Genomic DNA, 27,087 nt, shown 5'->3' with positions numbered 1-27,087 from the left:
GGCTTTATGTGTCTTCCATGCACATTAATTCTATTCGGTTCGCGTAGCCTCTACAGGCTTAGCTTTCTCTAAGGGTACTTCCCTTTCTGTCCTGGTCTTAACGCCAGTCCATTTTCTTTTACTTTTTATATCGCAATTAGTTATAGTTGTAATTGTAGTTAAAAATGAAACCTCCGTGATTATTTGTTGCTTCTCCGACCCAACTCTAAAGTTTATGGGGGCATAAATTCATTCATCATTTATGCGTTTAATCTAAAAATTATTATTATTTTTTTGTATTTTTATTGGCGATTTGTCATTCTTATCGAGAACAATACGTCATGTTAATTATCACAAATACACTTCATCGTATCGCTATCACAATCACAAAAATAGCAAATCTTTGTAATTAATGGCACTCTCCCTCGCTCTATGCTAACCATTGACGAACCAATTCAACTAAACGTTCTTTGGAAGCACGCATTTCAGGGCTATCAGCATTACTGATAGAACCAAAATCAGCACAATGCGAAGCTTGTGGAATAACCGAAGCACCTTCCTCTTCACCATGACCCATAGGATGCCAGGGATCCAAACCTCCATGGGTCATATAAACATTTTCGACTTGAGGATTCATGCCACCAAATGACTCATTGGTTTCATCGACTAAATTATGGATATGTTCATTGGAATACTTTTGACCAAAGATATCGGCACACAGCGTGGTATAGAGAGTGTGAGGGAATTTAGATCCAAACGGTTGATTGGGAGAGGATGAACTTTGATACCAGCCATATTCATTGCAAGTTTGGAAATACCAAGGACGAGCTAAGAGAGACAAATGGGAGATTAATTTAAGTTCAAAAAAATGGGGCTAATTAGGGTTCACATACAAGCTCCTTCAACATAGGTGGAATCCAAATAATAAGCCAAGGTACTTTTGTAGGTAACATCAACACAACCCTTGGGGTAACCAAAGGCAAACAACCAGAAAGTGGCCATGGCAGTCAAATCATCATCAAAGGACATAATATAGTCACAATAATAGGGGACATCTCCTTCACTGCAAATTACAAAGATATAGATTGTATTTCTTGTCGGTCCAATGTCACGGTTGCCATTCGTGCTAACAAAAATCTACCAACATTTTAAGAAAAATTTACCAAAAATGTACCAAATTGAAAAAATGAAGTTTTTATCAATTTTTTCTGCTAAATTTATATTCTATAGAAAATTTTGTCAACATTTTATTTCGATAGAAAATTTTTGCAAAATTTTATTTCTATAGAAAATTTTGTCAAAATTTTATTTTTTTAGAGTTTTTTTTGCAAAATTTTGTTTTTATAGAAATTTTTTGTCAACATTTTATTTTTATAGAAAATTTTTGTCAAAATTTTATTTCTATAGAAAATTTTTGCAAAAGTTTAATTCAATAGAAAAGTTTTTGCAAAATTTTATTTCTATAGAAAATTTTTGCAAAATTTTATTTCAATAGAAAATTTTTGCAAAATTTTATTTTTATAGAAAATTTTTGCAAAATTTTATTTCGATAGACAATTTTTGCAAAATTTTATTTCTTTAAAAAATTTTGTCAAAATTTTATTTCTACAGAAAATTTTTATATTTTATTTCTATACAAAATTTTATTTCTATACAAAATTTTTGAAAATTTTATTTCTATAGAAAATGTTGTCACTATTATATTTCTATGAAAATATTTTGTTAAAATTTTATTTCTATAAAAAATTTATGCAAAATTTATATTCTATAGAAAATTTTTGCAAAATTTTATTTCTATACAAAATTTTTGCAAAATTTTATTGTAATAGAAATTTTTTGTCAAAATTTTATTTTTATAGAAAATTTTTGCAAAATTTTATTTCTATAGAAAATTTTTGTAAAATTTTATTTCTGTAGAAAATATTTGTAAGATTTTATTTCTATAAAAAATTTATGCAAACTTTACATTCTATAGAAAATTTTTGCAAAATTTTATTTATACACACAAAAAAATTTTGTTCTGATTCAATCACGAAATTAATTGATCCAATTAATTTTTAATTGAAATGTCTTCAATCACAGAAATGATAGTATAAATTAAAAAATTAATTGAAGGTCAATTAAAAACTTAATTGATCCAATTAAAAAAAATTGATACTATTATTTTTGTGATTGATTTTTGTTTCAATTAAAAAAAATGTTGAATCAATTAATTTTTTAATTGAATATGTTTTAAAACTCAATTAAAATTTTAATTGGAAAAATTTTCGTGAAATTTTTTTGTGTGTAGAAAATATTTGACAAAATTTTATTTCTATAGAAAATTTATGCAAAATTTTATTTTTATACAAAATTTTCTCCAAATTTTATTTCTATAGATTTTTTTTGCAAAATTTTATTTCTATAGAATTTTTTTGCAAAATTTTATTTCTATAGAAAATTTTTGTAAAATTTTAGTTCTATAGAAAATTTTTGTAAAATTTTGTTTCTATTGAAATTTTTTTGCAAAATTTTATTTCTATAGAAAATTTTTGTAAAATTTTGTTTCTATTGAAATTTTTTTGCAAAATTTTATTTCTATGGAAAATTTTTGCAAAATTTTATTTCTATAGAAAATATTGGTAACATTTTATTTCTATTTTTGTTAGAATTCTACCAACTGTGGCAACCGTGTTCTCTTTTAATTATCCTACTTACGATTGATATTGAACAATACTCGAGAAAATATTGGAGTAGGTACCAAACAAAGACCACAAATCCAAATCATTATTATGATCGAAACTGTTACACAATTTCAACATAGCCTTAGCCTCAGCAGAGCGTTTATTAGCGAACATGGCTTCCAATTCAGCTATACCATTCTGCACACGATTATAGCATTGTTGGGAGCCCAATTCTTTGAGGGCACGACCTACAACTTCTTTGTATTCCAAAAAGTTCACCTTAGCCAAAATGGGAGCCGAAGAAGCCCATCCTCCAGTCAAAAGTTCAGGATAGAGTTTCTTAAACCATACAACCATGGTAGCCGAATAAGAACCACCGGACATAATAACCTTAGAGTTGGCCAAAGCTGGATTCGTTGCGCGTTTTTCTCTAATGAAATGAGCCACATCAGCCAAAGCTTGTTTTACATGCAAATATTTCAAATTATCCACTTGAATATCTCTATTAAAAAGAATTGTAGGAAAGTAGAAAAATATTTTAACAAAGTTGTACACGTTTTTTGATCTTTTCACTTACGCTGTAGGTCTACTTTGACCATAGTAACGATGTTCGGTATAGAATAGGATACCCTTATGTTCCTTGGCCAAATCGACAAATATACCAGCAGAGATACTGCCAGGGCTAATTTCCCATTCACCACCCAAATAAATGAACATGGGGCCACCTTCTTCAAAGTATTCATCATTAACCATATAACGCTGTAATACATAAATATCCAACATCCTTAAAAATTTCCAAAAATTTTATTCTCTCTCATTCTTTCTAATATCATACCATTTGCCAGGTACGTGTTTCACTCTCATCGAAATGATCCAATTTTTGTGTTATCCATTCTGTGGTAACAGCTCTACTCTCTATCATAGAGAATTTTGGAGGACCTCGATTTAATTTATTGAGGATTTTAACAAAAGCTGGTTCATCCTTGTTATCCTCCAATGCTGTGGAGGTGGTCAGCACCGCGGCTAGAATAGCCACAACCGTCAAGGTGTATTTCATGGTGGCAAATGATTTCGTTTAATTTAATCCAGCGACCTCTTGGTCAATGCAAAACCATGTCCATTTCTAATGATGATAACTTTAAGATTTAGATAAGATTTATGTAAGAATTTATTGCAATTGATAATATACCACAATAATCAATGCTTCCAATTTCATTTGGAATGGTCATTTAATTTTGTGTGTTTGTGTTTTTTTATCGCTTTATCAATAATTTTTGTTAGATTTTTTTTGGCTTGGTGAAATTTAATTGAAACCTTATTTTATTGTTTGAGTACCTATAGCATATATTTTGAGATATTTGGGTCTAGCACACTATTCGGCAATTGTATGAAAATTAATTCATTTTTATGGTATACCTTAATAAGATAGACAGTATTTATACCTTACTTTATAACCGATCATTCAAAATGTGCCCTAATACGTAGCCAGAGCTACAGAAATAAATCCATAACTTGTTTATTGAAGGCAAACGTTCAAGATGTCCCAACATTAGGTTAACTTAGGTTAGGTTGGTTATAATGGCAGGCCCATATTTCAGGCTCACTTTGACTATTCAGTCCATTGTAATGCCACAGTGGTGAACTTTGGGATTGGCGAATTCCGAAAGTGATCTGGTTCAATATCGCTGCGGAAGTACAGTAAAAGTGCACGCAAACGAATAGTTCTTTCCTCCCAAAACGAAATTTTAGACAGACAAATATCGTTTTCCATTTGCTTATCGCTGTAAGGAAGTTTGTTTGGAAGAAAAGTATAAAAGTTGATTCTTTTACAGGATGTAAAATCAATTTCATATCGACTAACTCAAAAAAAAAAAAAATGTTTTTAATTTTTCGGGCTAACCGAGTAAAAATTGGGTGATCTAATTTGATACAATGAGATATGAGTAGATCCGAAAAATTGTAAGATCTAATCATATCTAATTACTATGGAATTAGATCTGATCATATCTTAATATTGGTCTAGATCTAATGTCCTAGATATAATTATATTTATCCTTCTATCTAGATGGATCTGATGGTAAATCTCGTCATATGTGGAAATATATATAATTATATCTAATTCTGTCTCATCATATCTGGGTAAATCTGCTTAGATCTAAAATGGCCAATTTTGAGATCTAATCATATCTAAATAGACCCTCCAATTTTTACACGGGTAATTGCATGTTCCCTCAATTCTTTCTAATTTCCTCGAGGTTTATTTAGTTCTTAGCACCATTTTCTGTAATGCAAACAATGTAGAAGAAATTATTCGATTTTATGATTTTTTTTATACCATCCACCATAGGATGGGGGGTATATTAACTTTGTCATTCCGTTTGTAACACATCGAAATATTGCTCTAAGACCCCATAAAGTATATATATTCTGGGTCGTGGTGAAATTCTGAGTCGATCTGAGCATGTCCGTCCGTCCGTCCGTACGTCCGTCTGTTGAAATCACGCTAACTTCCGAACGAAACAAGCTATCGACTTAAAACTTGGCACAAGTACTTGTTATTGATGTAGGTCGGATGGTATTGCAAATGGGCCATATCGGTCCACTTTTACGTATAGCCCCCATATAAACCCATCCCCCGATTTGGCTTGCCGAGCCTCTAAGAGAAGTAAATTTCATCCGATCCGGCTGAAATTTGGTACATGGTGTTGGTATATGATCTCTAAAAACCATGCAAAAATTGGTCCACATCGGTCCATAATTATATATAGCCCCCATATAAACCGATCCCCAGATTTGGCTTGCGGAGCCTCTAAGAGCAGCAAATTTCATCCGATCCGGTTGAAATTAGGTACATGGTGTCAGCATATGATCTCTAACAACCGTTCAAAAATTGGTCCACATCGGCCCATAATTATATATAGCCTCCATATAATGCGATCCCCCGATTTGGCTTGCGGAGCCTCGTGGAAGAGCAAAATTCATCCGATTTGGTTGAAATATGGTACGTGATGTTAATATATGGCCTCAAACACCCATGCAAAAATTGGTCGAAATCGGTCCATAATTATATATAGCCCCCATATAAACCGATCCCGAGATTTGGTGTTGGAGCCACTTGGAGGAGCAAATTTCATCCGAGTGAGTTGAAATTTGGTACATTGTGCTAGTATGTGACCGTTAACAGCCATGTCTAACTAGGTCCATATCGGTCTATGGTTATATATAGCCCTCAGATAAATAGATCCCCAATCACACAAAAATTGTTCCATATCAAGTTCATAATTGTATGTAGCCCACATATAAGCGACCCCCATATTTCAATACTGGCTCTCTACGTACCGTGCAGAAGTCTACATCGATTTGTAATTTTTTGTAGACTTACCTATACATATCTTTTTTGTCTAATATATACCACAAATGGACTAACTCACAATGTAGAAAACGATATTAAGAAGTTTTAGATACCACAACCCAATTAATTCGATTGTGGATGACAGTCTTTCGTAGAAGTTTCTACGCAATCCATGGTGGAGGGTACATAAGATTCGGCCTGGCCGAACTTACGGCCGTATATACTTGTTACTTCTAATAGGTTAAGAACAAGTAATAAAGTGGTACAAATTATTAAAATGTTTCCTAAATCCATTGTGGAAAAATCGCTAATTTTTGAAAATATTTGAGGTCGAACATTTCAGACAAGAGTTAGAATGCATTAAAAATCGAAAAAAATATATAAAAATTATTTATTTTATAAAATATCCTAAAATTTTGTAAGTCACATCAGAGACTGAATTCGGATCACACCTTAAGAATTTTTCGGCGCCCACGAGCTGATGTAAAGAAATTTTATCTAAAATAAACATTTTTTCGAACAGATGTTCGGCAAACTATTATATGAAATTTTTACTAGGAAACTTCAAAATGTGTCTGTCGAACGATGACGAGGACTCGTGCACTGCTGGGTGATGAATGGGCGGTGATGATAGGGCGAGGTGATGCTAACTGGCGATGACGGTGTCGACGAGGAAGCCGTTTCGGTGACGAGACGCTGCGGTGTTAATGGTGGTACGTTGTGGTGCGTCGGTCTGACGGTGTTCGTGTACGGGGGTGACGATGGTGGTGCTCGTGCACGGAGATGACGATGACGGGGTTTTGTGTGTTGCACAGAAAAAAATTTCACGAAAATTGTTCCAATTAAAATTTTAATTGAGCTTTAAAAAATGTTCTATTAAACATTTAATTGATTCAACAAATTTTTTAATTGAAACAAAAATCAATCACAAAAATTAATAGTATCAATTAATTTTTTAATTGGATCAATTAATTTTTTAATTGACCTCCAATTAATTTTTTAATTGATACTATCATTTCTGTGATTGAAGACATTTTAATTAAAAAATTAATTGCATCAATTAATTTCGTGATTGAATCAGATTTTTTTTTGTGTGATGACGATGGTATCGGGCCGACGGTGTTCGTGTGCGGAGGTGACGGTTGAGTCGGGCCGATTATGTTCGTACACGTAGGTATTACTGGTGTCGGGCCGATGGTGTTCGTGTGCGGACGTGACGATTGTATCGGGCCGATGATGTTCGTAAACGTAGATGTTAATGTCGTCGGTCCGATGGTGCTCGTGTGTGGATGTGACGATTGTATCTGGCCGATGATGGTTTTCATGCTGGTGGTGTTCGTGCACAGAGATAACATAATGATTGAGGCAGGCTGATGATGACGATGGTGTTCGTGCACGGAGATGTTGATTGAGTCTGACCGATGATGACGATGGTGCTCGTGTCGGTTTCTGTAACGCGAAGAGGGACAGGAGAAAGGATTCGGCTATATTAGAACCTGATTGATGCGAACGAATCGCGTAAGCGGACGAACCGCGTAAGCGTACGAACCGCGTAAGCGAACTAATCGTGTAAGCGAACGAATCGCGTAAGCGGGTGATAAAAGTATGTTTCCCTTCGATACTACTTGTACCACATGCAAAAAAAAAAAATGACCACAGTTACAGTGGGTACTGTGGCGCACAGTAAGCAAGTGGGTACAGTGGTACGAAGGGAAATAAAGTGGAATTAATTAAATTCAACATAAGAACAATATGTTCGAGCAATTGGCTCGTTACAACATTTTTTTGACAAGGCTTTTTTAAAAGAAAAAAAAAAAACAAAAGTAAAGAAAAAGAGTACAGAAAGCTGCAATAAGATCAAGATTTCGAACCACAAAACCAAGAGACTGGTGATCGTTTTCCAAATGCTGGATATATGAAAATGGGAGTTTGGTCAACTTGTATTTATGAACGAAAATTTACTTCTAAATATACAAGTAGTAAAATTGGGTTGTAGACACGATGCCAAAGTTGGTAGAATTTTGCCAGAAATGGTAGATTTTTTATGGTTTGGTAGATTGCTAGAATTTTTGATGTTTTGGTAGATTTTTCAAAAAGGTACTTCATACATTGTCTATAGAAATAAACTTAGGACAAAAATGTCCATATAGAAATAACATTTTGACAAAATAATCTATATAGAAATCAAATTTTATTTATTTATTTATTTATTTATTTATGTCTATGGGCATTGACCCTTACAGACTTGCTTAAACTAAAAGTAATATAAATCTAAAATATTTACAAACATATTCGAAGGAAATGAAAAATCAATTTCACATTTAGAATTCAAAACATTAAATTCCTTTAAAGATCTAATCAATGGTTCATTACATGATTAGTTACATCTATGAAGAGAAATTTTAAAGTATTCATGACAACGCAGTTGTCTGACTGGGACATTAAAAGCAATTTCACTTAGAAGAAGAATTTTGACAAAGTTTTCAATATAAATCAAATTTTGACAAAGAAATAAAGTTTTGCCAAACTTGTCTATAGAAATAGAATTTTGACAAAATTTCCTATAGAAATTAAACTTTGGAAAAAAACAGATTAAATCGATGTTTCGAAAAAATCCCCACAAAAATTCCCAAATGCATGGAAATTCCCCACCAAATCCCGAAGTCCCCAACTCAGAAATTTCGTCCCCATTCACAAAAAAAATATCATAGCATAACCAAGCTTGATTTATCTCAAAATTTTTGTGAAAAATTTGTTAACTTTCATTAGCAATAGTATAGTCAGTTAATCTTCTTGTCCCATAAACTCAAATGAATATTGTAATAATATTTAACTTTCATTAATGCTACATGACGATTAGCTAAAGATATTATGCGCAAATTTTTACCAAATTATATTAAACAAAATCTAGACCCCAGAGGTTTTCTAGGCCACCTTGTCGCCTATTTTTAAAGTAGCCCGATAATAAGTAAAAATCATTTCTATCAAGTAATAATCTTATCATTGAAAATTTTTGATTTATTATCTCATATAACATTGTTAATTTCTTTATGAAAAATAATTTTGGATTATTTATGAGTACTTTATAATAATAAATACTGATAGTATATAACAACAATCACTTATTGGCAAGTTCTAACCAATATAAACAATTTATTCGGAAAGCCATTGTCTCACCAATTCGGCAATTTTCTCTTTAGAAGCTCTCAACTCGGGTATATCGTTATCACTGATCGAACCGAAATCTTTACAATGGGCATGGACTGGAATAAAAAAAGAAATAAAAAAAATATTTAATATTTGAAAAATACTCCCTTCTGATTGTTTTCGGGTAGGGAGAGGGAAAAAAACCGAGGTAGAGGTCATCAGCCGTATAGTTCTGACTTGGCACCGAATGACTTCGATTTATTCCCGTACGTAAAAAATTATATGTGAGATTAATATTTTTCGCCACCTGAAGAAGCGATTGATATACACACAAAAAACTTTTTTTTTTTTATTCAATCACGAAATTAATTGATCAAATTGTTTTTTTTAATTGAAATGTCTTCAATCACAGAAATGATAGTAGCAATTAAAAATTTGATTGAAAGTCAATTAAAAGATTAATTGATCCAATTAAAAAATTAATTGATTCTATTAATTTCTTTGATTGATTTTTGTTTCAATTAAAAAAATTTTTAATTGAATTTTTATTTGGAAAAATTTTCATGAAAATGTTTTCTGTGTACGTTCAGAATGTATGTTTTAGAGATACCTCAATCAGAGTGGCAAAAGTGCTTCGTCAATTGATTCATAAGCATGCAAAAGTGTATAGATCTTATACAAAAAAAAATTACTATATAAAAAAAATGAAAAATTACTATAATATATAATCACGAAATTAATTAATCAAATAAATTTTTTAATTGAAATGTTTTATAGTTGTTTTATAGTTTTATATAGTTTTAATTGGACATAAAAAAATACTTGATTAAAAAATTCTTTTGATTTCATTAGCAAATTTCAATTAATTAATTCAATTAAAAATTTAATTGATGTTGATTGCAAAACTCAATTCATTTTTTAATTAATAATGTAACTAGTGTTTTAAGTTTGATTAAAATTTGATTGGCTTTTTTTGGAAATATATTTGTAATTAAAAATTAAAAAAAAAAAACATTCCACCACTTTTTTTAGCTGAATTAGACTTCCGATTTTGATTAAAAAGTTGATTGTGTCAATTAATTGTTTAATTAAAAATTTAAAAAAATGCAATCAATTGACTAAAAAGTTAATTATATAAATTAATTTAGTCTTCCGATTTTGATTAAAAAGTTAATTGTATCAATCAATTGTTTAATTAAAAATTTAAAAAATTTCAATTAATTAAAAGGTTAATTATATCAATTAATTTAGTCTTTCGATTTTGATAAAAAACCCAGAAAAAAAAAGCGTCGCCAAAAAAGTAGTGAAAATGTCCTTTTTGGATCCGGAAGTGTTGCAAAATTGATGCTGAAGCAATGAATTTAACATGGGCTTGTCATAGGACGGATGTCCACCATTTCGAAAGCCGTTACACTGAATATGCACACTCCTTAAGGTGTGACGCGAATTCAGTATTTTGGATGTAAATTAAGAAATTTTTGTGATAATTTGACGAATAAATAATTAATTTTTTTTATGATTTTTAGTGCATTATAACACTTGTCTTGAACGTTTGACATAAAATATTTGCAAAAATTCGCATTTTTTTTAAAGGATATAGCATTTTTTCAGGCAAGATTTAAATAATTTGTACTATTTTATTAATTCTTAATCTGTTTTTAATCTATTTGAAGCAAGCAAATTTTAAATTTCCCATTAAAAATTTGAAAAAAGGGAGTTATTAAAAAAATGACTTACGGCCATTTTCATGTAGCTCCGTTAGGCTTTAACTACCAATTAGCACAAAGTAAATTGCAAATATCTTCTCTGTGGTTAATTTTAAGTGAAAAGTTTTCTGCATGCGTCCATAGTGCGGTTTAAAAGCTCGTTAGCTAACGGAACACTAACGGAGCTACATGAAAATGGCCGTTAAATGAACTTCCTCTGCAGTTAAAAAAATTTTCTTTTGGAAGTGCTTAAAGGTTGTGCCTTTAGAAGAACTTAATTTTTTTTTGCTGGGAAGTTAATTGTGTCAATTAATTGTTTAATTGAAAATTTCAAAATTTTTCAATCAATTGATTTCAATTGATTAAGAAGTTAGTTATATCAATTGTATCAATTAATTGTTTAATTAAACATTTTAAAAAATTGATTGATTTCAATTGATTATAATGTTAATTATTTCAATAAATTTATTAATTTACAAAAAAAAAATCAATTTCAATCAACATTTTAATTGGAAATATTTTGTGGATATTTTTTTCTGTGTAATGGGAAAAGAATAAAGCAATTTTCGATGAATAATTTTCGCTTCGGTTTTGTTCTCTAATCCCGAAATATAAAATACAACCTCATTTACGTCTTCAGACACAACAATGATAATTTTTCCATCTTTCCACTCTCTTAAAATCCATTTGCTAAAGTAATTTGCACTTTCGTATATAGGCAAAAAAAAAACATTAAGAACTTACATGGAATTATGGTAGCCAGACCCTCATCTTGAATACCCATAGCTCTCCAGGGATCAACTTGTCCATGGGACATATAAACATTTTCCACAGGAGTTAGACCACCAAAGAATTCATTGGTGCCATCAATTTGTTGTTGTATGAATTCATTGGTGTATTCAGGGCCATAAGCATCGGCACACATGGTTGTGAAGAAGACCAAAGGATATTTAGAGCCAAAGGGCTGATTGGTCGAGGCAGAAGTTTGATACCAGCCATATTCATTACATGTTTGGTATATCCATTGGCGCACTAAAAACAAATATTCTCACATTAATTAACAATTAATATTTATATCTCTATCTAATACTCACTTATATTATTGGAGAAAGCTGAATCCATGATGAGACCCACATAAGATCTATAGGACATATCGGTACAGGAAGATTTTCCAAAATTATCCAAAATGTAATTAGCTACACCAATGAGATCTGTAGAACCTTCCATAATTCTATCGCAAGCCTTTTGAATATCACCATCACTATATAGAAAAAAAATATAAAATAAATATGTTTTGTCTATTTTTCAATTTTTGTTTTCTGTGCATTGTCATACTTATGGGCTTGCACCAAACCAGCAAATATTTCCGAAATTTCATAGAATAAAGTCCATATATCTAAATCACTATTTTCATTGAAGGAATTGCATAGACGCAACATAGCCTTCACTTCTGCTCCACGTTTATTTTCAAACATTGATTCCATTTCAGTAATGCCATGCTTGATACGTTGATGACAGGTTTCACCACCTACAAGGGTAATGGATTGACCCATAATTTCCTTATATTCTGGAATAGAAAACAAAAAATGCAAATTTAGATACGCAGAAAGAAAATTTAATACAAAAAAAATGAGTCAAAGAATTTTTTCCTAGGCATAACGAAAAATTTTCATTGAGATAATGAACATTTTCATTACGTGTATGAAATTTTTCCTTATTTAGTAGAGAAATCATTAAATTAACAAAACGTTTCATTGTATTTCTGAAATTATTTTTTGTCTCAATTTTAAGGACAAATTTCTTTAATATTACAAAGTGTATGTACAGAAGATAAATGCTACATAGCAGACGACAATAATCCCAAAAAAAACTCAAATTCTCGATGCTCAATTCTTGTGTCTGGCAAAGTTTCGTTATATCAACGAAATGTGTCCGTAAAATTGAGCCAACGAAACAATTTCGTAAATACAATATATTTTGTTATTATTATAACATTTCGTTCTATTAACACAAGTTCATTGTCTTAATCAACAAATTTGGTTAATTATTCATTGTTTTAATGATTATTTTTCGTTTTATCCCTTATTATCTAAGCTTTTAAACACATTCAGCTAACGGCCGAAATTCAGCTAGAAAAATTGTGGTGGGGTCCAGCTGTTGGAATGGAATCTACATGTCTCGATCTATAACTTTTCGTCTTTTTTGTGTAAAAATTAATGTCCTCAGTAATCGTTTGTATGGCTGCAAACTCTTAGAGTCATCTTTCTGGGGTCAGCAACTCACACTCCCACTCTCCCGTTTTCCCTTCAGTTATATGTACGCAAAGAAATTTTCATTAAAATTAAGCTTACTGAAGTTTTTCATTAATATAACGAAATTATTTCATTGATACATTATTTCATTGATACATTATTTCATTGATACATTATTTCATTGATACTATGAAAATTGTCATTAAATGTATGAAAATGTTCATTATTAAGCAAAAATTCATTATAATAGCGAAAAATTTCATTGCTTGTAAGAATATATTGCGTTGACTCAATTTTAATGCTAACTTTTTCTACCAGTATGGTTATGGGACCATATATCCGAGATGGCCACTACTCCATTCTCTGTGTCACTGGCCACTTGGTATTGCTGAGCTTTGTAACACATTCAGTTAAAGCCCAAAATTCATGTGGAAAATTGCGGTGCGGCCCAGCTGTCAGAATAGAATCTACGAATCTCAATGTAACACTTTTCGTCTTTTCTGTGAAACTCAAAGAAAATTCCATTAAAATTGAACTAACTGAATGTTTTCATTAATATAACGAAACTACTTCATTGATACCATGCAAATATTCATTAAAAGTATGTAATTTTTCGTTATTAAATAAAAATTCATTGCAATAACAAAAAAAAATGATTAAATTTATGAATATGTTACGCTGGTTAAATTTAATGGCAAATATCGAATTTTTTCTGCAAGAGTGGTCATGCGACCTTATATGCCGGATGGTCACTCTGGCATCCGCCTTTTATATTATCGTCCTCCCCTATTATTTCTACTACATACTCTCCCACCATTTTCAATCTCATTGCAGCTATGACACTTTGAAATCTGTATTGTCATAGTCATTAAGCCCAGTATCGTTTCCAAAATTCTAGTTGACATGGTCCTCATTGCCCCGTTTATGCGATAGGTTAGGTTAGGTTAGGTTAGGTGGCAGCCCGATGTATCAGGCTCACTAAGACTATTCAGTCCATTGTGATACCACATTGGTGAACTTCTCTCTTATCACTGAGTGCTGCCCGATTCCATGTTAAGCCCAATGACAAAGGGACCTCCTTTTTATAGCCGAGTCCGAACGGTGTTCCACATTGCAGTGAAATCACTTAGAGAAGTTTTGAAACCCTCAGAAATGTCTCCAGCATTACTAAGGCGGGATAATCCACCGCTGAAAAACTTTTCGGTGTTTGGTCGAAGCAGGAATCGAACCCACGACCTTGTGTATGCAAGGCGGGCATGCTAACCATTGCACCACGGTGGCTCCTTATGCGATACAACAAGCTCTTTAGACTCATTACAAAGTCCTTATGCACTTCCGAAATCATAGTCATTTTGGTAACTGGGCATGTTTCTGGATATCCGACTTCCTGTTTGAGTTCCTAGGTCTTGCACAGTCATTCCTCATTCTAAAGATACTGTTTGGATCGCTGAGTGCTGCCCGATTCCATGTTTAGCTCAATGACAAGGGACCTCATTTTTTTATAGCCGAGTCCGAACAGTGTTTCACAATATAGTGAAATCTTTTAGAAATGCTTTGAAACACTCAGTAATATCACCTGCATTACTGAAAGGGGATAATATAGCGCGGAAAAGCTTTTTGGTGTTCGGTGGGGTTGGTTCACGGTGGCTGACATATTTTCTCCGAAAGATCCGTGCTTCGCCATATCCCAACATATATTGAGATGTTTCCATCGATCGTGCTTAACATTTCGCTCTAATATCGCATTTTGTTTTGGTCTACTACCGAGTCCGGACGGCGTTCCACAATGCAGTGAAATTACTTAGAGAAGCTTTTAAACACTCAGAAATGTCACCAGCATTCCTGAGGTGGGATAATCCACCGCTCAAAATGTTTTTGGTGTTCGGTCGAAGCAGGAATCGAACCCACGACCTTGAGTATGCAAGGCGGTCATGCTAACCATTGCACCACGATGGATCCCACTTTGATCTGATCCTCTATTGATTGCACTCAGTTGATCTAGGAATTCCTCCTCTTTTCATCTTTAACTTCTCGGTAACGGTATCTACCTGTCCGCAGAATAACCTTCGCCGTTCTTGTGATCGTAATGTTCAGCGTAGAGCATGGTGTGTTTGGTATCCTAGTATACCTCATCCCTGTTATGATGTACCCAATAGCAAAACCAAAGGACGTTCATCTCTATATTGTATATTGGCAAGATTCAAATCTCTGTACAGATGTCCTCTCACGGAATGGAGAACTTTTCTCAAAGGCCCTGGGTTGGATCCGTAGGGATTTTCACCTATTTATAGGTTCAGATTTATTATTAGTGCTCTGAGGACAACATATTTATAGTTTTATCCACCATTTATTTCACTCAGTTGATCTAGGAATTCTTCTTCTTTTCATCCTTAATTTCTCGGTAACGGTATATACCTGTCCGCAGAATAATTTTCGCCATTCTTGTGATCTGAGTACAGCATGGCATGATTGGTATCCTAGTATACCTCATCCCTGTTATGATGTACCCAATAGCAAAGCCAAAGGACGTCCATCTCTATATTGTATATTGACAAGATTCAAATCTCTGTGCAGATGTTCTCTCACGTAATGGAGAACTTTTATCTCAAAAGCCCCTGAGTTGGATGCGTAGGGATTTTCACCTATCTAGAGGCTCAGATTTATTATTAGTACTCTGACGACAACTTATTTATAGTTTTCGCCATATCGAAATTCACAGTTCCTTCCTATTTTTAAGTCAATGATGAAGAACATCGTTGGTGTGGCCTTGGAAAGATATCTACCACACCTAAGAAGCTTAATTACACTGAAATATCTCCAGCATTTAGACAAAACCGGTATATTCCCACAACGTTTTAAACTTTTCACTTTCTGTTATCTTTGCATTCCAACTTACCAAAGAAATTAGCCTTAGCATGCAAGGGAGCACTTGATGCCCAACATCCTGTAGCCAAATCAGGATAGAGTTTTTTGAACCATGTTACCATGGTAGCTGAATAAGATCCACCAGCTAGAATCACCTTTGAGTTGCTCATGCCGGGAATAGTAGCTTTCATGGTACGAATGAAATGAGCCAAATCAGCTAAAGCTTGACGGACATGCAAATACTTCATATTTTCATTGGTCATGGCACTAAAAAAAGATTTTTTTTTTCAAAATGACAAACAGCTGTTCATATATCAATCATTACCTAACAGGATAACTTTGTCCATAGAAACGATGTTCAGTATAGAATAAATATCCTTTGTGTTCCTGGGCCATATCATAGAAATGACCACCACTAATGTAACCAGGAGAAATTTGCCATTCACCACCAACATAGATGAATAGAGGACCACCTTCTTCATAGAATTCATCATTGGCCATATAACGCTAAATAGTAAGAGCATAATAATCACTAATTGTATTTTTGTAAGGTTACAAAATTTACCATATTCCATGTCCTTGTCTCATTCTCATCGAAATGATCCAATTTCTGTTCGATTGTCAATGTCACAACATTAGCACGAGCTTTGATTTCTGGTCCTGGTTCTTTATGCAATCGATTGAATATATTTTGGAAAGCTTTTATCTCCTGATCTTCAATAGCTTTAACCACAGCACCAAAGGCTATTAAAGCCACCAATGTTATTGCCAATTTAGCCATATTTCTATAGAACTTCTAACTCAATTCAAAGTCGCTAGAAGACTAAAGTCATTACTTAGCTTTAAGAATTATTTTATGTTTAACATTAGATAATTTTCGAAATCTTATCAGCCTTTAACAGTAGGTTAAGACCAGATAAAATATGGGGGTTGATTAAAAAAATCTAATCTACAATAAGACTTGTAACGTATAATCACATATGGTAACACGGAATCGATTAGTTGACTTATCAATTCAATTTATTGATTAGATATTTTTCAGATTGAAGGTTGGAAAAGTGCTGTGCAATCGATTGAAAGTTCTATTGCAATTTATGGGTAATCGATTGTATATTTAAGTTGTACATGTATACCTCAGTTGAATTGTATATATCCAAGTTCTATTGAAATTTAAAAATATTTACGAAAATCCTAGTTCTGCAGGCTAGTACGGGAGCAAACGTCCGAAAACTTAAGAGTTTGTCGATTTATAGTCGATCTTTTTTTCTTGAGATGATGGTGATCTATAGTTGATAAGCTCTTCGGTTCGAAGTTGATTGGATTTATGTTGGATTCCAGATAATCATTTGTTGAGGACTTTGAGTAGTAGGTAGGTTTCCAAATGATCGATAGATGATGAATATCTTCGGTTTGTGTACTACCGGAAACCGTTGAATTCGTCTATGTGTAGTTCGTCGGGAACTGGTATATTCTCTGAGATGAAGTAGAAGATAGTGAGTTGATGAGTTCTTCATTTTGGAGCAGTTCCGTGTGCTGCAGTTTGTTTTTATTGTTGTCTAGTATGTTAGGTTATTCTAGCTTCACTTAGACTATTCAGTCCCTTGTGGTACCAGAGGTAATGACCATCTCTCTTATCAATGAGTGTCATCCTATGGTTAGCGACCTCTTTTTTATATCTGAGTCTGAATAGCGTTTCATGAACGATAGTGTTCGGTCAATTTTGTGATTGAACCTAGGACCGCTTGTGTGTAAAGTCGGCAGACTAACCACTGTGGCTCGAGTGTGGTAGTTGTCTAGAGTTCCGTAGTAGGTTCTTGTCGGTAATAGTTTCGACTTCGGTAACAAGTTTGGGTCGACAATAGTTTCGATTTGGACTATTATTATGGACTGATTTTAAATGGGAACTGTAAGACCTTCTCTAAATAATGAAACTGTAGAACTGAATGGCTTAATATAAGAGTTGTAGTCCACAGGGTTTAAGTGAGGAAACTGTATACCCGACGGTGTCAGTGTGGAAACGGTAGGCCTGCAGGTCTTAGTGTAGGAATCGAGTGGCCCGAAGCTATCAGTTTGGTTCGAAAATCCCACTGTAAAACTTGGGGGTACAAAATTCTCAGTGTGGAAACTATAGGGCCGAAGTTCTCATTTTAGCATAAGTAAGCCTAAAGGCATTAGTGTGGATATTGTATATTGTAGCCCTGAAAAATCTCAGTGTGGAATCGATTGGCCAGAATGTTTTACTATGGGAACTGTAGGCCCGAAGAATTCCGTGTGGCAATTGTAGGCCCGAAGGTATCAGTTTGGCCTGAAAGTATCACGGTAAAAATTGTGGGTCTGAAATTCTCAGTGGAGAAACTTCAGGCCCGCAGTTCACGAGGCTTCAAAGTTCTCTGTGTGACAAATATAGGTCCGAAGAACTCCGTGTAGGAATTGAAGGTCCGTAGGTATCCGTTTGAAAACTGTAGGTCTGAAAAGCTCAGTGTGGAATCAGATTGTTTCCGTGTGACAATTGTAGGCCGGAAGAATTCCGTGTAGGAATTGAAGGACCGAAGGTATGAGTTTGGAATCTGTAGGCCTGAAAGTTGCAGTATAGAAACTGTAGGTCTGAAGCTCCTAGTGTAGGAATTGTGGGTCCGAAGGTATCCTCTTGTCCTGAAAGTCTCACTGTAAAAATTGTGGGTTCGAAAGCCTGAATGAGGATACTCTAGGTCTGAAAGTTCTCAGTGTGGATACCGTTTGGCCTGAAAGTCTCACGGTAAAAATTGTGGGTCTGAAATTCTCAGTGGGGAAACTTCAGGCCCGCAGGCCACGAGGCTTGACAGTTCTCAGTGTGACAACTGTAGGCCCGAAGAACTCTGTTTAGCAATTGAAGGTCCAAAGGTATCCGTTTGGAAACTGTAGGTCTGAAAATCTCAGTGTGGAATCTGAATGTTTCCGTGTGACAACTGTAGGCCCGAAGAACTCCGTGTAGGAATTGAATGTCCGAAGGTGCAGTTTCGAATCTGTCGGCCTGCAAGTTTCAAGCTCAGTATAGAAACTGTAGGCCTGAAGGTCCTCGTGTAGGAATTGTAAGCCCGAAGGTATCCTCTTTCCCTGAAAGTCTCACTGTAAAAATTGTGGGTTCGAAAGCCTGAATGTGGATACTCTAGGTCTGAAAGTTCTCAGTGTGGATACGGTAGGTCTAAAAATCTCAGTGTGGAATCTACGGGTCCCAATGTCTCAGTGTGGCAACTACAGACCCGAAGAAATCCGTCTGGAAATTGTAGGACCGCAGTTATCAGTTTGGTATTTGTTGTCCTTAAAGTTTCACTAGCAACCGTATGCGTAGTGATAAAAGTGTCGATACTGCAGGTCTGAAATGCTCAGGGTGGAAACTTTAGGCCCGAAATTTTAGTGTAGAAACTGTAGGCCTGAAGGTCCCAGTGTAGGAATTGTAGGCCCGAAGGTATCGATTTGTCCTGAAAGTCTCACTGTAAAAATTGTGGGTTCAAAAGCTCGAATGTGGATACACTAGGTCTGAAAGTTCTCAGTGTGGATACGGTAGGTCTAAAAATCTCAGTGTGGAATCTACGGGTCCCAATGTCTCAGTGTGGCAACTACAGACCCGAAGAACTCCGTCTGGAAATTGTAGGACCGCAGTTATCAGTTTGGTATTTGAAGGCCTTAAAGTAGCAACCGTATGCTCAATGATATTATTGTCGATACTGAAGGTCTGAAAGTCTCAGAGTGGAAAATTTAGGCCCGAAGTTGTTGGTGTGGATGGTATCAGAGTGGATACTGTAGGCCTGAAAGGCTCAGTGTGGAAGCTATAGACCCGAAACTCTCAGTGTGCCAACTTTAGGCCCGAAGTTCTTACACTACGAATTTAGGATCGAAAGTATCAAAGAGAAGTTCACCAATGTGGTATCACAATGGACTGTGATTATGTGTTGCCACATAACCTAACCTATCAGTGAGGATACGAAAATGTAGGCGTGAAAGTCTCAGTCTATAAACTTTAGGTCTGAAAGTTTAGTGTGACAAGAATAGGCTCATGGTATTAGTGTAGGAAGGTCTCAACTTAGGAACTGGTAGGGGTCGAAAGTATCAATGTAGAAACCAAACTGTAGGCATGAAAATATCAGTATAGAAACTGTAGGTCCGTAGGTCTCAGTATGGCAGAATATGGTATCAGTGTAGGTCTCAGTTTGGGAACTGTAGGAGCCGATAGTTTTGGTTTGGGACGGTATGCAGCCAAAGTCTCTGTGTGGGAACTTTAGGTCCAATCTCAGAGTAACTGTGTGTTGGTACGCAACATGGTTGGGATCCCGATTATCTGTTACGGAGCCTGCCATGTGTTGGAAAACGTTACAAATAAGAGCGACTAATCCGATGGATTAACAGACAGTTAGTACTCCTGAAGATCACCATTTTCTGACCGAGCTCTCACCATCAGACGATGTGTTTTGGGTTGATGATTTTTTTTTTGTTTTTTTCGTTATGTTTGATGATTCAATTTAGTGTTTGTCCCTCTGGGTTAAGGTTGATGTATTGGCACGGCAAGGGCCAATACATCAACCGTCTCATCAATGAGTGTTGTCCGATACTATGTTAAGCTAATTGACAAGGGACCTCCATCTTATAGCCGAGTGCGAACTGCTTTTCAGATGGGAGCACGTCTGAAGGGCCTACGGCCTACTTAAGCTACGGTTTTCCAACTTAATCTCTTGTTTCGACCTTGGGAAATATTATATTTTTGCCAATTGCAAGATTCAAATTGAAATTTCCATCCTCAGATCTTTGCAGCATTGTTATGGCGCTATCTTAGCCCTTTGTGCTCAAACCCTTCTCTAATGGACCGACCTATATAAGGGAATTTGGAAACAAGGCCAATTTTTCTTTGTGTCTTGGTTACAATTGCAGGACATGTATAAGTTGGTGGACATGCCTAAGTAGGAAGAGTAACAGGACTACCAAAGGTTTCAGGGGATTACATACAAGTGGATCCGTACGAAGTTACCCACATTCCTCTTTGCTTTATATATTGAAATTGGAAACAATGAAATGTATATTTTTTTATTTATATATGAAATTATTTCCGATATCATCTGATATGTCCCCAATTAGGTTTTCAGCCATTCTCTTACTAAAGAAGATAACTTCTCTTTGGAAGCTCTTAACTCTGGAGTATCTTTGTCACTTATTGAACCGAAATCTTTGCAATGGGCCCGTACTGAAAATAAATAGGAATTGTATTATGCAAATCTTAAATTCCCACTCTTCTTCTCATACTCACATGGTATTATTGTTGATTTACCCTTCTCTTGTAAACCCATAGCTCTCCAAGGATCCAATTGACCATGAGTCATATAGACATTTTCGACTTTAGGATCTAAAGCTCCAAAGAATTCATTTGTGGATTTTATTTGATTGTCTATAAAGTCCTCTGTAAATTTATCACCAAATTCATCGTAACACAGTTGGGTGTATAACTTGGCAGGGAATTTCGATCCGAAAGGTTGATTTTTGGAACCTGATGATTGATACCATCCATATTCATTGCATGTCTGGTAAAACCATTGGCGATCTAGAGCAAGTTTGTTTGTTAGATTAAATAGGCTACACTTAAATTTTACAACTTACACATTCCCTTGTCATAACTGGTATAGTTATAGGCCTTAACCATTTCATCGTAACTAAATTCCGTACAATTTTTATTGCTTTTGAAATAGGGAGCTAGGAAATTTAATAATCCACTGACATTATCATCTCCTTCCATTATATTATTGCAAGCTTTTTGTATGGTGTTATTACTGAGAGAGAGAGAGCGAGCAGAATTTTTTTTAAATAATAAGTTTTCCAATTTAAAAAAAAAGTTCAAAGTTTTGCAAAGTCGAGTGTTACCAGTAATAATTTTTAAATATAAAAATCCTATTTTCGCTTTCTTCAAATTTACGAAGGAGTCAAAATTTCTCAACATTTTTAATATTAGTCGACTAAGGGCAACAGTCGATTTAGCCGGAATCTAAAGTCGTTATTCGAATTGGCTCGAATTCCAACGAAATCAGTATTTATGGAAATTTCATTCTCTTCATGCCTTCACGAATATTTTCTGTAATTTATCTTACCTATGATTTTGCACTATGCCGGCAAAAATATCCGATATCTGTGAGAATAATGTCCAGACATCCATGTCGCTGCTTTCATTGAAATTATCGCAGATTTTAAGTAAACGTTTCATTTCGGCAGAACGATTATTCGATATCATCGATTCCAATTCGGCTACAGCCTTTTGGATGCGGTCATAACAACTTTCACCTCCCAAAAGGCGTAGCGATTCACCCGTAATCTCTTTGTACTCTAAAAGAAATAAGAAAATACGAGGAAACAGGATGATTTCAATAGTCTTTAAAAAATTTAAATAAAAAAAAACTAAGTTCCAAAAATTTTGACAAAATTTTCTATAGAATTATAATTTTGACAAAATTTTCTATAGAAATAAAATCTTGACAAAATGTTTTATAGAAACAAAAATTTTGACAAAATTTGCTATATAAATAAAGTTTTGACAAAATTTTCTATAGACATAACATTTTGACAAAATTTTTTATGGAAATAAAATTTGAAAAAATTTTCCATGGAAAAAAAATTTGAAAAAATTTTCTATAGAAATAAAATTTTGACAAAATTTTCTATAGTAATACATTTTGACAAAATATTCTATAGAAATAAAATTTTGACAAAATTTTCTACAGAAATAAAATTGTGACAAAATTTTCCATAGAAATAAATTTTGAAATAAAGTTTTGACAAAATTTTCTATAGAAGTAAAACTTGAACTAAATTTTCTATAGAAATACAATTTTGAAAAAATTTTCTATAGAAATAAAATTTTGGCAAAATTTTCAATAGAAATAAAATTTTAAAATTTAAAAATAAAGTTTTGACAAAATTTTCTATAGAAATAAAATTTTGACAAAATTTTCTATGGAAATAAAATGTTGACAAAATTTTCTTTGGAAATAAAATTTTGAAAAAATTTTCCATAGAAATAAAACTTTTTCAAAATGTTTTATAGAAACAAAAATTTTGACAAAATTTGCTATATGAATAAAACATTGACAAAATATTCTATAGAAATAAAATTTTGACGAAATTTGCTATAGAAATAAAATTTTGACAAAATTTTGTATAGAAATAAATTTTGAAATAAAGTTTTGACAAAAATTTTCTATAGAAGTAAAATTTGCAATAAAGTTTTGACAAAATTTTCTATAGAAGTAAAATTTGAACTAAATTTTCTATAGAAATACAATTTTGAAAAAAAATTTTATAGAAATAAAATTTTGGCAAAATTTTCAATAGAAATAAAATTTTAAAATTTAAAAATAAAGTTTTGACAAAATTTTCTATAGAAATAAAATTTTGACAAAATTTTCTATACAAATAAAATTGTGACAAAATTTCTACAGAAATTAAATTTTGACAAAATTTTCTATAGAAATAAATTTTGAAATAAAGTTTTGACAAAAATTTCTATAGAAGTAAAATTTGAACTAAATTTTCTATAGAAATACAATTTTGAAAAAATTTTCTATAGAAATAAAATTTTGGCAAAATTGTCAATAGAAATAAAATTTTAAAATTTAAAAATAAAGTTTTGACAAAATTTTCTATAGAAATAAAATTTTGACAACATTTTCTATAGAAAAAAAATTTTGACAAAATTTTCTATAGAAATAAAATTTTGACGAAATTTGCTATAGAAATAAAATTTTGATAAAATTTTGTATAGAAATAAAATTTTGACAAAATTTTGTATAGAAATAAATTTTGAAATAAAGTTTTGACAAAAATTTTCTATAGAAGTAAAATTTGCAATAAAGTTTTGACAAAATTTTCTATAGAAATACAATTTTGACAAAATTTCCTGCAGAAATAAAATTTTGACAAAATTTTCTATAGAAATAAAATTTTAAAAAATTTCTGTAGAAAAAAAATTTGACAAAATTTTCTATAGAAGTAAATTTTGACAAATTTTTCTATAGAAATAATATTTTGACAAAATTTCCTATAGAAGTAAAATTTTGACAATATTTTCAATAGAAAAAAAATTGGAGAAAATTTTCTATAGAAATCAAATATTGACAACATTTTTTATAGAAATAAAATTTTAAGCAAATTTTCTATAGAAATTAAATTTTGACAAAATTTTCTATAGATATTCTTATTCTATAGAAATAAAATTTTGAGAAAATTTTCTAAAAAAATAAAATTTTGAGAACATTTTCTATAGAAATAAAATTGTGAGAAAATTTTCTAAAGAAATAAAATTTTGAGAAAATTTTCTATAGAAATAAAATTTGTTATAGAAATAAAGTTTTGACAAAATTTTCTACATAAATACAAATTTGACAAAATTTTCTATAGAAATAATTTTCTACACAAGTAAAATTTTCTATAGAAATAAAATTTTATCAATATTTTCTATAGAAATACAATTTTAACAAAATTTTCTATAGAAATAAAATTTTAGCAAAATTTTCTATAGAAATACAATTTTAACAAAATTTGCTACAGAAATAAAGTTTCGACAAAATTTTCTACAGAAATAAAATTTTGAAAAAATTTTCTATAGAAGTAAAATTTTGACAAAATTTTCTATGGGAATAAAATTGTGACAAAATTTCTACAGTAACAACATTTTCAGAAAGAGTGTTTTAACGTTAAAAGAATTATTTGTTTGTCTAAACTTTCATATAATAAAAAATATATTCCCCGCCCTTTTGTAACTTACCCACAAAATCCTTCTTAGCCAATAGAGGAGCACTAGAAGCCCAACATCCCACTGCCAAATCAGGATATAATTTCTTGAACCATGTTACCATTGTGCCAGAATATGATCCACCACTTAGAAATACTTTGGAATTTTCCATGCCAGGTATAGTGACTCTCATTACACGTATGAAATGGGCTAAATCGGCTAAAGCTTGGCGGACATTGAGATATTGCATATTCTCCTTGGATAGATCCCTTAGAATAGAGAAAAAATTAAGACAAACTCGCTCATTTTTTTATTATTTCAAACATACTTCACCGGTTTACTTTGACCATAATAACGATGTTCGGTGTAGAACAAATAACCTTGATTCTCTTTAGCCATATCATAATGATGACCACTGCTTATGGCTCCCGGCGATATAGTCCATTCGCCACCCACATAAATAAACATGGGACCACCTTTTTCATAGAATTCATCGTTGGCTAAATAGCGCTGGAAAAAATTTGGATACATTTAACATTTTTCCATAAAGTGTCTCCCATTTGTCCTTGGTATGAATTTATGTATTGTTTGTTTTAATTTCTTACCATTTGCCATGTCCTTATTTCGGTGTCATTGAAATGATCCAGTTTCTGATCTATCCATTTTGTTTGCACCCATGTTCTGGTTGAAGTTTGAGGACCTGGATCTTCATGTAAATTTTGAAATGTTCGAGAGAAAATGTTGGCATTTGCCTTCGCCACAAACGAAAGAATCAAAATCACAAATCCGTTTTTAATTAATTCACGCGAAGTATTCATTTCATAAATGACCAATTTTAAAGTTTTATTTTTTTTTGGTTTGGAGTTTTATTGGTATGTGATTGAATTTTGTATTGTGTGGCTTTTTATATGAATTTTCTTTCATTTATTGAAAACCTTAAAAGAACGGAAACTTTATCTATCTTAGTCAGTTAATATGGACGTAGCTAAGTGGGGTTCTTAGACGAGTGGTGGCAAAAATATTTTAAACATTGTTTCAAAAATTAAAGTTTCGACAAAAATTTTCCATTTAAATAATTTATTTATAAATAAATTTTATATTCAGAAATAAAAACAAAACAGCACGGAATTATTCTTATATGAATTACCCCTCCTCAGACTACGCCTCTTTTAATTAATTGTTACCTCATGCGGTTATTTGACCTAAACCTCCATAGGATTTCAATAGTTTTACCAAACATTGAACAGGAAAGGTAAATACCAAGCTTATCGTTAAAATAGCAACATAGCAATTACCTAGTTTACCGCAAGTACCACAACTAGTGCTTGCTATTTAATTACACTGGTCTACAGAGAATTAACCAAAGCTGAAAACAAGCTACACACAAATTTTTCGACTAAATTGCCTATAAAATTATACAAAATTTCCGATAGAAATCAAATGGTCATACAATTTTCTTTTAAAGTAAAAATTTTTCTAAAGAAATTGAATTTTGAAAAAATTTTCTATAGAAATAAAATTTTCGGAAAGTTTTCTATAGAAATAAAAATTTCGGAAAATTTTCTATAGAAATAAAATTTTCGGAAAATTTTCTATAGAAATAAAATTTTCGGAAAATTTTCTATAGAAATAAAATTTTCTATAGAAATAAAATTTTCCGAAAATTTTCTATAGAAATAAAATTTTCAGAAAATTTTCTATAGAAATAAAATTTTCCGAAAATTTTCTATAGAAATAAAATTTTCAGAAAATTTTCTATAGAAATAAAATTTTGAGAAAATTTTCCAAAAATTTGCCATAGAAATAAAATTTTCAGAAAATTTTGTATAAAATATATTTTTCGGAAATTTTCTATAGAAATACAATTTTGAGAAAATTTTCTGTAGAAATAAGATTTTCCGAAACTTTTATATTGGAAAAAAATTTCCGAAAATTTTCTATAGAAATAGAATTTTCCGAAAATTTTATGTAGAAATAAAATTTTCCGAAAATTATCTATAGAGATAAAATTTTTTGAAAATTTTCAATTGAAATAAAATTTTCCGAAAATTTTCTATAGAAATAAAATAGTCAGAAATTTTCTATAGAAATAAAATTTTTCAGAAAATTTTCTATAGAAAAAAAATGTTTGAGGAGATTTTCAAAAATTTTCGATAGAAATAAAATTTTGAGAAATTTTTCCAACAATTTTCTATAGAAATAACATTTTGAGAAAATTTACCAAAAATTTGTCATAGAAATAAAATTTTCAGAAAATTTTGTATAAAATAAATTTTTCAGAAATTTTCTATAGAAATGAAATTTTGAGAAAATTTTCTGTAGAAATAAAATTTTCCGAAACTTTTATATTGGAAAAAAATTTCCGAAAATTTTCTATAGA

General features: G+C 32.1%; 4 protein-coding genes across 5 annotated transcripts in view; 1 reads left to right on the top strand and 3 right to left on the bottom strand.

Annotated features, from left to right (window-relative positions):
• Ino80 (chromatin-remodeling ATPase INO80) overlaps positions 1-27,087 on the top strand; it is a 177,895-nt gene that overhangs the window by 38,194 nt on the left and 112,614 nt on the right. The gene's annotated exons all lie outside the window — the stretch shown is intronic.
• LOC142220450 (putative serine protease K12H4.7) lies at positions 260-3,721 on the bottom strand. The gene is made up of 5 exons (XM_075289603.1): positions 3,478-3,721; positions 3,220-3,401; positions 2,677-3,144; positions 873-1,042; positions 260-807 (listed from the first exon to the last, which is right to left on the bottom strand). The coding sequence occupies exons 1-5, from the start codon at positions 3,697-3,699 to the stop codon at positions 410-412; spliced, it is 1,440 nt and encodes a 479-aa protein (XP_075145718.1). The 5' UTR covers positions 3,700-3,721; the 3' UTR covers positions 260-409.
• LOC142220451 (putative serine protease K12H4.7) lies at positions 8,992-16,793 on the bottom strand. Its single transcript, XM_075289604.1, has 7 exons — positions 16,530-16,793; positions 16,290-16,471; positions 15,996-16,231; positions 12,183-12,414; positions 11,942-12,108; positions 11,592-11,879; positions 8,992-9,257 (listed from the first exon to the last, which is right to left on the bottom strand). The coding sequence occupies exons 1-7, from the start codon at positions 16,743-16,745 to the stop codon at positions 9,148-9,150; spliced, it is 1,431 nt and encodes a 476-aa protein (XP_075145719.1). The 5' UTR covers positions 16,746-16,793; the 3' UTR covers positions 8,992-9,147.
• Positions 21,042-25,568, bottom strand: LOC142219710 (putative serine protease F56F10.1). Its single transcript, XM_075288575.1, has 7 exons — positions 25,313-25,568; positions 25,036-25,217; positions 24,741-24,976; positions 22,072-22,303; positions 21,587-21,756; positions 21,240-21,530; positions 21,042-21,176 (listed from the first exon to the last, which is right to left on the bottom strand). The coding sequence occupies exons 1-7, from the start codon at positions 25,523-25,525 to the stop codon at positions 21,067-21,069; spliced, it is 1,434 nt and encodes a 477-aa protein (XP_075144690.1). The 5' UTR covers positions 25,526-25,568; the 3' UTR covers positions 21,042-21,066.

Source organism: Haematobia irritans, chromosome 1 (genome assembly GCF_050003625.1).
Source record: "Haematobia irritans isolate KBUSLIRL chromosome 1, ASM5000362v1, whole genome shotgun sequence".
Classification (NCBI taxonomy): domain Eukaryota; kingdom Metazoa; phylum Arthropoda; class Insecta; order Diptera; family Muscidae; genus Haematobia; species Haematobia irritans.
Note: the sequence above shows the minus strand (reverse complement) of the source record. Positions and strands in the feature narration are given on the sequence as shown.